This window comes from Sphaerodactylus townsendi, linkage group LG01 (genome assembly GCF_021028975.2).
Source record: "Sphaerodactylus townsendi isolate TG3544 linkage group LG01, MPM_Stown_v2.3, whole genome shotgun sequence".
NCBI lineage: Eukaryota > Metazoa > Chordata > Lepidosauria > Squamata > Sphaerodactylidae > Sphaerodactylus > Sphaerodactylus townsendi.
In genome coordinates, this window is record NC_059425.1 from 84,497,488 (window position 1) to 84,509,538 (window position 12,051).

Genomic DNA, 12,051 nt, shown 5'->3' on the forward strand with positions numbered 1-12,051 from the left:
AAACTTAGGGTTGGATCTAAATCTCATAATTTACTAACAAAAGGAAAATGTTGACTGTTACTCATTCCCACTGCATATGCCCATATTGTACCCCGTGCTGTTCCTTGGGTCCCCTGACCACTAGGAACAGCATTGGGGGGGTGGGGGGCGAGGCTGCAGTGGGAAGGGAAGAGTTTATTCCATTGATGGAGCACAGCTCACAGTATTGGATCCAACCCTTCACAAGTGCAAAAAAAAAACACAATTTCCAGATTTGTCTTTTGGCAGCAAACCAGAATCTGTGAGATTACTGCAGTGAATTGGTTACAACTGTTCAATTTGTTTCTTGATGGTTTGGTGCTGCAAAACTGCTGTAAAGCTACCATAAAACATACCGCTGGATAATGGTGTAATACCAGATTTTTAACCCATTTTTCAGTCATGTCTTCACAGAATGACAGCTAGAAGAAGAGTTTGGATTTATTATGCCACCTTTCTCTCCTATAAGGAGACTGAAGGCGGCTTACAAATTCCTTTCTCTTTCTCTCCCCACACACCTTCTGAGGTAGGTGGGGCTGAGCAAGTTCTGAGAGAACTGTGTCCAGCCCATGGTCACCCAGCAGACTTCATGTGTTGGAGCAGGGAAACAAATCCAGTTCACCAGATAAGAGCCTGCCACTCATGTGGAGGAGTAAGGAATCAAATGTGGTTCTCCAGATTAGTGTCCACCGCTCTTAACCACTACACCATGCCAGTGCAAGTTAAATTGATAGTACAGGAACAAATTTCATCTCTTGACTAATTGTGAGACTCAAACAGCAGTTGCCTTTTATTCCTTTTCAGTTGTTTCCTTGCTAACTTATTTGATTCTATGCCCTCTTTGATGTACATTATAATGCTTCCCCCAAGTTTTCCTTGTTTTAGAGCTTATACCCAGGGATGACTGTATCCCATAGACTTTCCCCATTCAACCAAGTGTCTGATATATATATATATATTGTCATTGTGCACCAAGCACTCCAGCTCCCCCACTTTGGTTTGAGGATTTCTAGCATTGACACCTATAGTGTATTTTCATATCCAGCAATTCTTACCTCCCTAGGCTACTTTGTTGGCACATATGGTCCTCCTTTGCCATCCTACCCTCATATCCAAGTTCTATATGCACTTATCAATAATACCCTGGGTGTTTACACAGTCTTTGGACTGAATAGTCCAAAACCTGTTGGTTAGTTTAAAGGCTGCTATACCACCTTTTTGATATTAATTGTCAACAGCCTTGTTCCCTTTTGGGTCAAGTGAAGCCAATGTGTTTTGTTCAGGCTTCACTTGTCCCTGAAAGTTCCCAGTGCCTAACAAATCTAAACCCTTCCTCCTGGCACCACTTGCTTATTCACACATTGGTGTCTGCCTAGGTAACCCTCCACATGGAACTGGTAGAAGTTCTAAGGATACTACTTTTGAGGTCCTGGCCTTTAAGATTCTGCCTCGTTAGTTACATTTTTCATCCAGATCATGCAACTACATTTCCCAATGCTGTTGGTGCATGACTGCTGACTGCTCTCTGGCATTATCTGTCAACCCATCTAGGCAGGTAAGTCACCAGGCAGTCAAAACTCCTGTCACAGACTCTACTCTACATTCTTAATTATCAAATCACCTACTACCAAAAGTGTACCTCCCCACAACCCCAGAGGGGTGTCCTCAATACAAGAGAATATTAGTCTGTCTCCCATCTAAGGATCCTTTCTAAGAGTGTCCCATCTCAGGGATCACATCCCTCCTTCTCAGACTGACACCTCCAACCTTGACACTCTCTCCATAATAGCAGAAGAGTGGCCAGCACAGGAGTGGGACTGTTCTGATAAATCTCTGATGGTCTCATCCCCACATTTCTCTTTCTGCCTCAGCTTCTCCAGGTTGGCCACCCTAGCCTCAAGGGGATGAATCTGCTCCCAAAAGCTGGGCTCCATACTCCATGCATGGAGATGTAGCACAGTGGGTAGCCTCTGTACCCCTACTGCCATGGTGGCGAACCTTTGGCACTCCAGATGTTATGGACTACAATTCCCATCAGCCCCTTCCAGCATGGCCAATTGGCCATGCTGGAAGGGGCTGATGGGAATTGTAGTCCATAACATCTGGAGTGCCAAAGGTTCGCCACCACTGCCCTACTGGCTTTCAGCCTTCATAACTGGTTAGTTGTTTTAAAGTATTTTAAGATGAAATGGGGTGCTTACCTGAACTTGTCCAGATTTCTGTAGCAAGAAAGATACAGAAGCAAATCATCCTCCTTGCTGATGTGGAGCTTGTGTGCCCTATCTCAGAAACTTGGTCTAGGAGGGTTTTCTTTTACACTCTGTCACCCTCTTACACTGAATTTCCAAGCTCAGTTCCCCTGTTCAAAGCCCTGTTTGCAAGTCCCACAAGGACTCTTTGTGCCACTTATAGGGTCAGCCCTATAATGAGATCTGCTGTACAGCTGAGAGCTGCAGTTCCATCCCCAGGAGTCAGCCTGAGAAGAGCCCCCACTTGAGTGAAATAAGCTGCCTGTCGTTACAGGCAGCTTATTTCACTCAAGTGGGAGCCCTTCTCAGTAGTCAGCTGACACACCTAATTCAAGCAGAAGCACGTGCTTCTTGTGTCCTCATTAAAAGCTAGGAGATTTTCATACAATGCAACCCCAGCCAGCTGAGAAACCACAGCACCTCACCCTCTTTGCCTCTTGCACCTGTTCCAAGCAAAACTCCCCTATTAGAATCCCTGTTCAAAGTGCCATTTACAAGCCCCACAGGGATCTTTTGTGCCTTTTACCCTAAAGACAGCTGTGAATCACCACGGGCCGCGGTTGCTGCTCGGGGTGGATAGGGCAAGAGCTGATTCCGGCCTCAGTAAGGGCGGAAGCAGACAAGTGGCCATGCTAGGTTGGGGCAAGCACCAGCGCAGCAGCTGCCTGCTGGCCACGTCAGAGAAGGGGAGGGTTAGCCCGAGCCTTTAAAGGAGCAGGCTATCCTTTGGCAGGGGAGGAGAGCTAGGGAGCTACCCCTTCCCTTCGGGAACGATAGACAGCGACAAGAGGCAACCGCCCTGCCGAACAGGGCATCTGGGGAGCACCTCTTGCCAGGAGTGCCCACCTGGCAGAGCCCCACAATGGAGCGAAGCCTCTGAACAGGGCATCCACACGCAGGAGCTTCACTGTGATGTTTATTTGCCCAGATCAAGACCCCTGTTTGGCCTCACGCTTCTGCATGATTAATAAAGAATGGCTATGGCCAATTGATTTACCCCAGCCAAATGTGTGGTGTGATTATTGAATGAAAGTTGCCCAGGGAATTCCACTCTCGGACAGCAACATCCATCTTCCATTCTAGTTGGTTTCCAAACAGAAGATTTTAGTGGGGGTGGAAGTGGTATGCTGCCTGAAACCATTCACATCAGATCTGTGTTCAGAGCTTTTGTTAAATAAACAAAAATAGATACATCTCAGATGTTCTCTTTGGAGTTCAAAAACACTCCAGCAGCAATGGTATTTCTGTTCTAAGAAAAAAAACCTTTTATTTTTATAAGCACACTGTGCTCAGGAACAGAATCCTATCTGCTTAGTTTATTGTTTTATGCCTAATTAAGTCAGTGGCTGAGTTTTGTGCTCCGGTCTGGAAGACTTGGGATGCCTCAAAAACTGGGATCACGGTCAGGTTTTCCCCCTAGCCCCTGTTATGTGTAATATGACACACCATGTATTGTAGCATCATCCCATGCATTTCCACGCACACTTTCTGTCATCTGGTGATACTGAAAAACAGGACAATATGAGATAATTACATGGCTTGCAGATGGGGAGAATTCAACTCAGTGACATCCTCACATCTCCCATAATGTCAGTTTCCCTCTTACTCTTTGGTCAGGTAATGGTTCTGCAAACCTTTGCTGTAAACAGAAGTGACCTTTAACAGTAGAGAACAGTGTTCATTCAGTCACAGCAATTATTTCCTTTTGCCACATCGCAGTGACAGCTCAATATATTTTGCTGCCCCAGGAGACTGTGACACCCCTTCTACCAGTGACCAGCGTGCATACATCTCCTCTTGTGCCATTCTTGCAAGCTCCTAATGGTATCATGACAAATGGTCACATGTCCGCCCAAATCTGCATGGATCCAAAATGCTGTTTTCGTATCTGCTGGTGGCAGGAGTGGGGGAGGGCACAGGTCTCCACCCATATCGCCTGAAATTCAGGAATATGCCTCCTGCCTCTCCACAACATTGTCACTGTCTCCTAGATATGCTGCTGCCCTTCTGCAGCCTGTTTTAGACCTGGGTGGCAGCCACAAACCTTCTCCTTTTCCTCCTCCTCCTCTCTTCAACTGTAGTCAGAAGAAGCTATGTCTGATGTTTTCAGCAGCAATGAGGAGTATGAAGCTGAGGTATCACTGATCTGCCAAAGAAATCAAAATCGCTTTAGGAGAAAGGAAAGAATGGTTCAAGCAGACTAGGAACAAAGGCTTATTTAAAAGTATAGACTTCCATTCCTCTCCTGCCTAGCCATTGCGGTCCCTGCCTAGCCCTTCGGTCCACCCATAACCAGATACTCTGTTGTCTAAGGCAAGGGGTGCCTCATGCTTCCAGTTGTTGCAGAAGTCATCACAGATAGTCTTCTGACCACTGATGGGAGGAAAGAAGGTGGCCAACTGGGGAAGGAACAGGTAGACCAAACCAGGAAACTGTCTGGGGTAAAAGCATTTATCCAATTATAATAGTGGCCTTTTGTGCAATAAACTGGTCTTACCACAGTAAATTAATGTCTTCACTATTATGTTCAGGGTGAGACTATGCATTATGTTTCTTCTGTGTTGATTCTTAAAAATGTTTTTCTCCAAATACAGCCAGCAGGATTGCTTTTTCAGTATGGTGAGAAGAGTCATTAACTTTCTTTCCCTGATGAGTCCCCCCATGTTACTTTTACCTTCACTGTGGAAAAGTATAATTGGCTGTATTTTTCTCTACCAGGAGTGATTGCCTTTTCAAATGAGCACAGAAGAAAACAAAATGTGTGGCATAACCTTCAGATAAGCCAGTTCAGTTTAGGTGCCCTATGTTCTTTCTAACAACCAAACAAAATTATGCCTTGTGTTACCATGTGAGAAGGATGTTTGGACCCCAAATTTTTTAAAAAAACCTGACAGAGAGGAATTTAGCCAAATGTTTGTGCATTTCTCAGCCTTGTTTCCTTGCAAAGTATATTGATTTGTACCTTCTTTTTCAGTGGTCCTCCCAAAGTTCATATTTCCAGAGCTTGGAATATGAATCTTGGTGCTTCCTGGTATTCACCTTCAATCTGAAGGCAAGCATAATAAAAAATGCGGAGTTCTTCTCTAGTTCTGAAGTAATCTGAGCCAGAGAGGAACAGCTTCTCCTCAACATCCCAACCCCACTTTACCTGAAGTGTGTCTCTCTGTGGTGTCACAATGTTCCATTCTTCAAATGCTAAGAAAGATAAGAGGGGTGCTACCTTTTCCAGGATTCCCGCTGTTGTAGATGATGTTGGAACAGCATCCAAGAATCCTGGAAGGAGATGGGAGAAATGGTGCCTTGCCTGCAGCCTCCTCAGTCAGTAGCTTTTTGGCTCAGAAACAAGTTCAAAGGTCTCAGATGAAAAGATGTTTTTCTGAGAGCTCTCTATTTTCACTCCTAATTTAATAAACTCTGATTTGATCCCGAGGAAGTCTGCCCAGTACTAATCCAGTGTCTGATTGTAGTGCCCTCTGAGGACCAGGTAACATTGTACCTGTAGTCCATGGGGTCTTGAGATCATGAGCCTAGTCACTCTTATGTAAATCACTTCCACCTCACCACACTTCCAAGTGTGCATTAGAGAAGAGCCACTATACTGCAACCTACCCCCTTCTTCTGCCTTCTCCTGCCAGCCTTGATAGCGTGAGGTGGAAGAAATCAAATTAAAGTATGCAGAAATGGTTGACAGAGATAAATCATAGATGGAATGATTTTTTACCCTTTCAGTAAACCCTCATCTTTTAACTAAGTGCCAGCATTTCTGTGACTCATTTCTAAGACCCAGGAAGGTGTTTACAGTAATTTTTGGCACTTAGACTGAAATACATCCTTTATCTTTGTAAAAGAGACTGGGGCAGTTCTATTCAAATCCTGAGGCAGGCAGGACAGTGCCACTGCCACACTACCACCTCCAGAGGGCTTTCAGGTGGCATGAGGAAGCAGCTAAAAAACCTCAGCCGACTGAAAGCCCTCCAGAGGGCTAAATGGAGTTACTCTACCCTTTCAGGTGATGTAGGTCCAAGGCCCCAGCACCATGCTCTCGGCCCTAAAACCTGGGTGGTGTACTAGTAATAAATATTTTTTTCTTACTGATGCCTCTTTATTCTTACCTGGACAAATGGACAAACAACCTAAAATAAGTGACTAGGCCATCAGCCTTCTTCTATTATGTTTCTTCTCCTTTTTATGTTTTTATGATTGGATGCCAATATAATATTATTGATTGTTGTTTTAATGGGGGGTTTATTGTAACTATTGTTTTATTGTGTTGTTCACCGCCCAGAGCCCTTCGGGGGAGGGGCGGTATATAAAACCAATTATAAATAAATAATAAATAAATAAAATTACCCCCTTTTTATAGCCCCAGCTTCATACCTACCCATGAGTTAAGCTGTGCCCTCTTCTCATGTTCCTTGCCCTGCCCCCAAACACCTGGGTCCAGAGGGCCCTGGCTTGTCTGCTGCCTCTGCACCCTCTGTGCTTTCCTGGGCCAGACTTCAAAGGCTGTTCTGTTGCTGAGACTATCCTGACTGTAACTTTCTGCTCCTGGTCCCAACCTGCTCCACCCAGGTGAGTCTTGCTGCAGGCCCAAGAACCTATCCTGCCCTGCTAGGGGGTTTGCCAGCTACACTCATGTATATTTAAGAGTGCTATTGGTTAGGAATCAATGGACATAAGCTTAACACTTTGGCGTCTTTAATGTAATGTTTCCCCCTTTATCTTTAGTGCATTTTTTTTACTGTTGCCTTTTATATATTTAACTTTTTTCTTCATATAGGACAAAACTACTGCTCGGTGAATAATGGAGGCTGCACTCATTTATGCTTGGCTACGCCAGGGGGTCGTTCTTGCCGGTGCCCGGACAACACTATTGGTGTGGATTGTATAGAAAGAAATTGAGAGCTATGGCCTGGAATGTTTCCAACCACTTTTGGTAACGTACTGTAAATAAATAGTTAAACAGCCAGTCCCAAGCGAAGAAAGATTCTAAACATAAGGAGTCTATGCTGCCTGGGGCTAACAAGCCACAAAGCACCCAAGTCAGAGCTGCAGTTGCTACATAACAGAATACTGGCACAGCCCACTCCTTAAATACCTCCCTCCTCTTTTAAACATGAGTTTGGTGACTGGCTATAGTTGTGTTTATTAGACACCCATCTCTAATCAAATTGTGGTACCAACTGTAGTCTGGGTTAGTGAAAAGCATGAGAACCCAGGCTCTTCAACATTTTAATAGTTCTCTCCCAAAACAATTTTTCTGAAGCCCACTATCAGTGCAGCTGACTAATAAGCTCTAAACACTGGATAAAAACATCCAGGAAAAGAGTTGAGGTAAGGTGCTGGAAATCTTAACAGTGCAATGCTGTTGACACCCCACAACCGGCACCTGAAGCAAAGAGAATCACATATTGTTATGAGTCCTTGTTGCAAAGACTTAACACTGTTAACCACTAGTTCTTCAAAGTTTAACTTCTAAAAGCTGGCAAAATGTGTTACTGGAAATGTATTGCTGTATTACTGGAAAAGACTGGCGCAGTTTGATAGCAGAAACTGTTGGCATGTCCATATAGCTATGTTGTCATAATACTACTCTAGTATTTCCAAATTTTCACTGATTTCTTTTTCAAAGGGAGCAAAGGGGCACAATTCATTGGATAATTATATAGGTCTAGTCCTGCTGATTTCAGTAGGATTGCACCAAGATAAATGATCACTTAATCATTTGTCCTTTTGATACGACATTTTGGATTTTTATAAAACAAGTGACTTTTATAAAAAGTGAATTTTTTTCAAACAGATTTTGCCAAACAATCTTTGGTATGTTTTGGTAGAACTGTTCCTTTTGGAATGTTGTTTTGCCACTTTTTGTGGTAATTCTGATGTGCCTTCCTTTTACATATGCTATGAACAACCGTAAAGGCTCAACAGTCTATCAGATAGCCAAAGTATTTCCAGATACAAGTCTTTGCACCCTAACTTGCTGAACATACCAGTGCTTTAAGGCCCAGTTTTTGTGCCAATTGCTAGCAAACACAACACACATGCACTGGAATTAGCGAAGTATGCTGTATAAGCAGAATGCAGGTTAAAGCTGATCAGTAATAATACATTCTTCTGCAAAAGCTGTTTTAAGAAGAATTGCATTAACCTTGCTTTTCTAGTAGAAAGGCACATCACCAACGTAATAGGTGTAGTGATCATATGGCTCTTTCTGAGTGCCAATCTTTAGTGCAGTGGCAGAAGAACTAAAGCTGTAGAAGCCAGCCAGGTTACAGTCTTATTAAGCAGAGCCCACTGGGAGCCTTCAGCTCTGTGACAATGTTTTAAATTGTGTATTTATCATTAAAATATCAAATGCTATATTAAATGTTTTAATGTTTGTATAACTTTTATACCTTTCGTGCATTTAATTCTTACCCTTTATTATACATGTCTCAAACTGTAGATATCAAAAACTGTGCTGAAACAAACCAAAGGTGCTTTTAATAACTGTTCCTGCAGAATTACATCAATTTCAGGTGACAACATAAAAGTTTACACACTGTACAGTTAATCACAGTACTGCCAATAAAATAATTCTTTTGTTTTTATAAAAACAGTGTCTTGTGCTTACTGTGTAAGGCAGTGTCTTAATTATTTTTAATTTAAAAATCTGTGATACCCACTTTTTGAACACCTCCTTACCTTTGATTCTATGTTGGCTTTAAGTATGAGAGTTTTGAAAATTGTTTTAATGTTGTGATTTATATTTTTTCCAGTACATTATATATTGCTTGGGATACCTCTCAGATAATAGAGAACGTGATATAGTAAAATAATTAAATGCTACATTGTGCTGCTACACTCAAGTATGATACTGATACAAATACTGAACATCAAAGTTGCTTTTAAATCCCATCGGCTTCTTTGATCATCTCAGTCATTTAAACAGGCTTACAAGGAAATGTACCCTCTGTGTGTGAAAACTTGCGGTGTCATTAGGCTGGTGTTTCAGATTTCAGAATGATTGGAAATTGCCCCAAGAAGAAACTGAAACATCTAAGTCTCTGTGCAGTTGTTGGAATGGTGCTCACTACTCCACTGGGGAAATGTTTAGAAAGAGCTCTAAGTGTGTTTTATTATGTTTTGCTTTGTTTGATTTATACTTCCATGGCATGGACTCCTTGGGCTGCAGCTGACAAGGCATAACATCCTCTGGGAGACTATTCCAAGCTGGAAAATTGCTTGCTTGGCATTTCTCTGATTACACAATTTTGTCACAATACATTAGATATTAACTTAGCAGAATATAATTAAGAATGACAGGAGATTATTGTAGGATAAGAGGATAAATCGCCCCTCAGTGACTGTGTCATACTAAATCAATTTAATCTATGGTTAGAACGGGTGGAATTTTCAATGCAGCATTTGATGGTATATTATTCTGGCTTAAGTTTTAAAGACAAGTTATATGAAACAATTAATAAGGGTTTAAAAACATTGTGACTGCCATTGCCACTTCCCATGTGTGGTATTTTTAATTGCTTCAAACCATCAAAATTTCAGTTTTTAACAGTAAAATATTCTGGTATTCCCAATGAATTCTTGGAAATGTAGTTTGCATAAATGTTGAGGAATATCTATTTTGGTTTTAGTTGTGTGTGAGAGTGTATGACTGAGTTGGTAGTTTGGAGTTCCTCGCAGAATTTCAGTTCTTTTAGTTCCTTGGGCCAAATAAGAACAGTTAAACCGAATAGGTAAGCTTATCACTCCCTCACCTGCAAGATCAGTTGTTTTCCACTTGCTAGTGCAATAGGAAGCCTGAACATAGGTTAGCCAGAGCATACAGAAATTAGTTTTAGGATCCAGGCCGTAAACATTTCACAAAATGTCTATCTGTGGGGCTTTCCCCACTATGGAAGGGAGCTAAGGTCGACTCGGTTCCCTTCAGTTGAGGGCGATTCCAGGCTGTCCCCACAGCAACTGAGTTGGCCCCCTGGAACCGAGCTAAGTGGGCGGGATCATCTTGGTGCCTGTTTCACTCCTCGTTCGTGATTCGCGCTTGTGTTACGGCAGGAAACGGGAGCGTTCTTTTTTTTTAACAGTTTTTACAGTTTACAGTTTACAGTTACATGCGCTTTCTGCCCGCCAGGACTCTCCCATTCTGCACATGCCACAAAAGCGGCTTGTGATTGGTTGAACGGATGAGGTGTTGTTTCGATGCTTCTCCACTTCGAAGCTTCGAAGTGGTATCGACCTTGTTCCAGCAGAAAAGTGTAGTTCACAACTGCGACAAGGATGTCGCAGTTCTGAGGGTGGGGGGAACTGAGACAAAACAATGTTGAGCTCGGTGGCAGTGGGGATTCACTGAGGCGAACCTAGGTGGAAACCAGTTCAACTCTGTCAGTGGGGAAAGCCCCACAGTGTGACATCAGAATTTAATAATATGTTATGATTTTGTTCTTCAAAACTTTGAAGAAAAATATTGGATTAATGTGCAAGATGCAGTATTCTTTCAGAAAATAGGCCATTCCTATCTTTACTGTGTTTTGGAACATATAACATTCTGACAGGGTCGTAGCTTGATAAAATGGCACCCCCCACACAGCTGCATACCAGCCCCAATTTGAGGTGGGGCGCAATTGCTCTCACCACCCCCATCTCCATGTGAAGGTTGGGAGTGGGGTGAGCTGGCTCACCGACCCCCGATCCCCATGTGGAGATGGGGTGTGGCAAAGGCCCTCCAGTCAGGTGAAGCTTGGGGGGCAGAACCAACAGTATAAAGCTAGAGGTTCAAGAGTACCCTGTCCAGTTTGAGTCTGCCCTTGGCCAGACTCAGATGAATTCCTACTATCCTTACCACCATGTGGGGATCAGGGATGGGGCGAGTTGGTTCACCCCACTCCCGACCTCCTTGTGAAGATGGGGGAGGGGCAAGCCCAACTGGTCCTGTTCACAATCTCCACATGGAGATTGGGGGTGGGGCAAGAGGTGTGAGAATGCACTTCGTCCCGGAATCCATGAAGTTTGGGAGGGGCGCAGTTGCAAGGGGGCATTACCGTGCTGTTTGCTCCTGGTGCTCCAGTCCCCCACATCTCCCTAGGTTTGCTACTGCATTCTGAGTTGATGGGCAATATCTTCCTTAAATTTACTGGGTGAACAGGATAAGTATTTTCCTGTACAGTTTATTCATCCAGGATTTAATGCTCTTAGGAACAGGATTTTATTTTAATTTTTGCTTCTCCATAGCACTGTTTCTTGCTTCTCCTGAATTTCCCCCAGCTTTTACTGGGTTTCCCAAACCTGCCTTGTTATGAAGTTTTGGGAAATTTTACAGCAAAGCCTGGAAGGCTACCTTGTGGCTGGGAAAATCTGCATTTTCCAGTCCCGTCCACATACTGGCCATATTCACTAACGTTTTTAAAAATTAGCTATTGAATAACAGTATAACATAATTTGTTTATCAGAAAAGGCACATCTCCGCAGTGAAAGTGCAAGAGAGTTGCTCTTTTTTAAAAAAGGAAGAAAGCTGGGCGTTCAGTGGATCTGATACAGATAGTTATAATGATAATTCAGTTGCTGATTTGAAAAACAACAGTGGCAAAGGTGGTTGCTGCCGAGGGACTGGAAAAGAGAACTGTAGGGAAACCTGCCATGTGGAACTCTGTTGCCACTGTGCTGCATCAGCAGCTGTAGCAGCAATGGGGAAACCATACAAGCTCATCCACATGTGGAAAACATATAGAAATCAATGTGTCCATTGAAGGCTATTACACTAAACAGTTACACTCTTCTTAACCCA

The 12,051-nt window shown here is 43.2% G+C and overlaps 1 protein-coding gene across 1 annotated transcript in view; it reads left to right on the forward strand.

Annotated features, from left to right (window-relative positions):
• The window catches only part of NID1 (nidogen 1), an 83,993-nt gene extending 75,127 nt beyond the window's left edge, over window positions 1-8,866 (forward strand). The window contains exon 20 of the mRNA XM_048485758.1: window positions 7,048-8,866. Coding sequence (XP_048341715.1) covers window positions 7,048-7,169 — 122 coding nt within the window. The 3' untranslated portion in view covers window positions 7,170-8,866. The remainder of the gene's footprint in view (window positions 1-7,047) is intronic.
• Window positions 8,867-12,051: the final 3,185 nt, after the last annotated feature.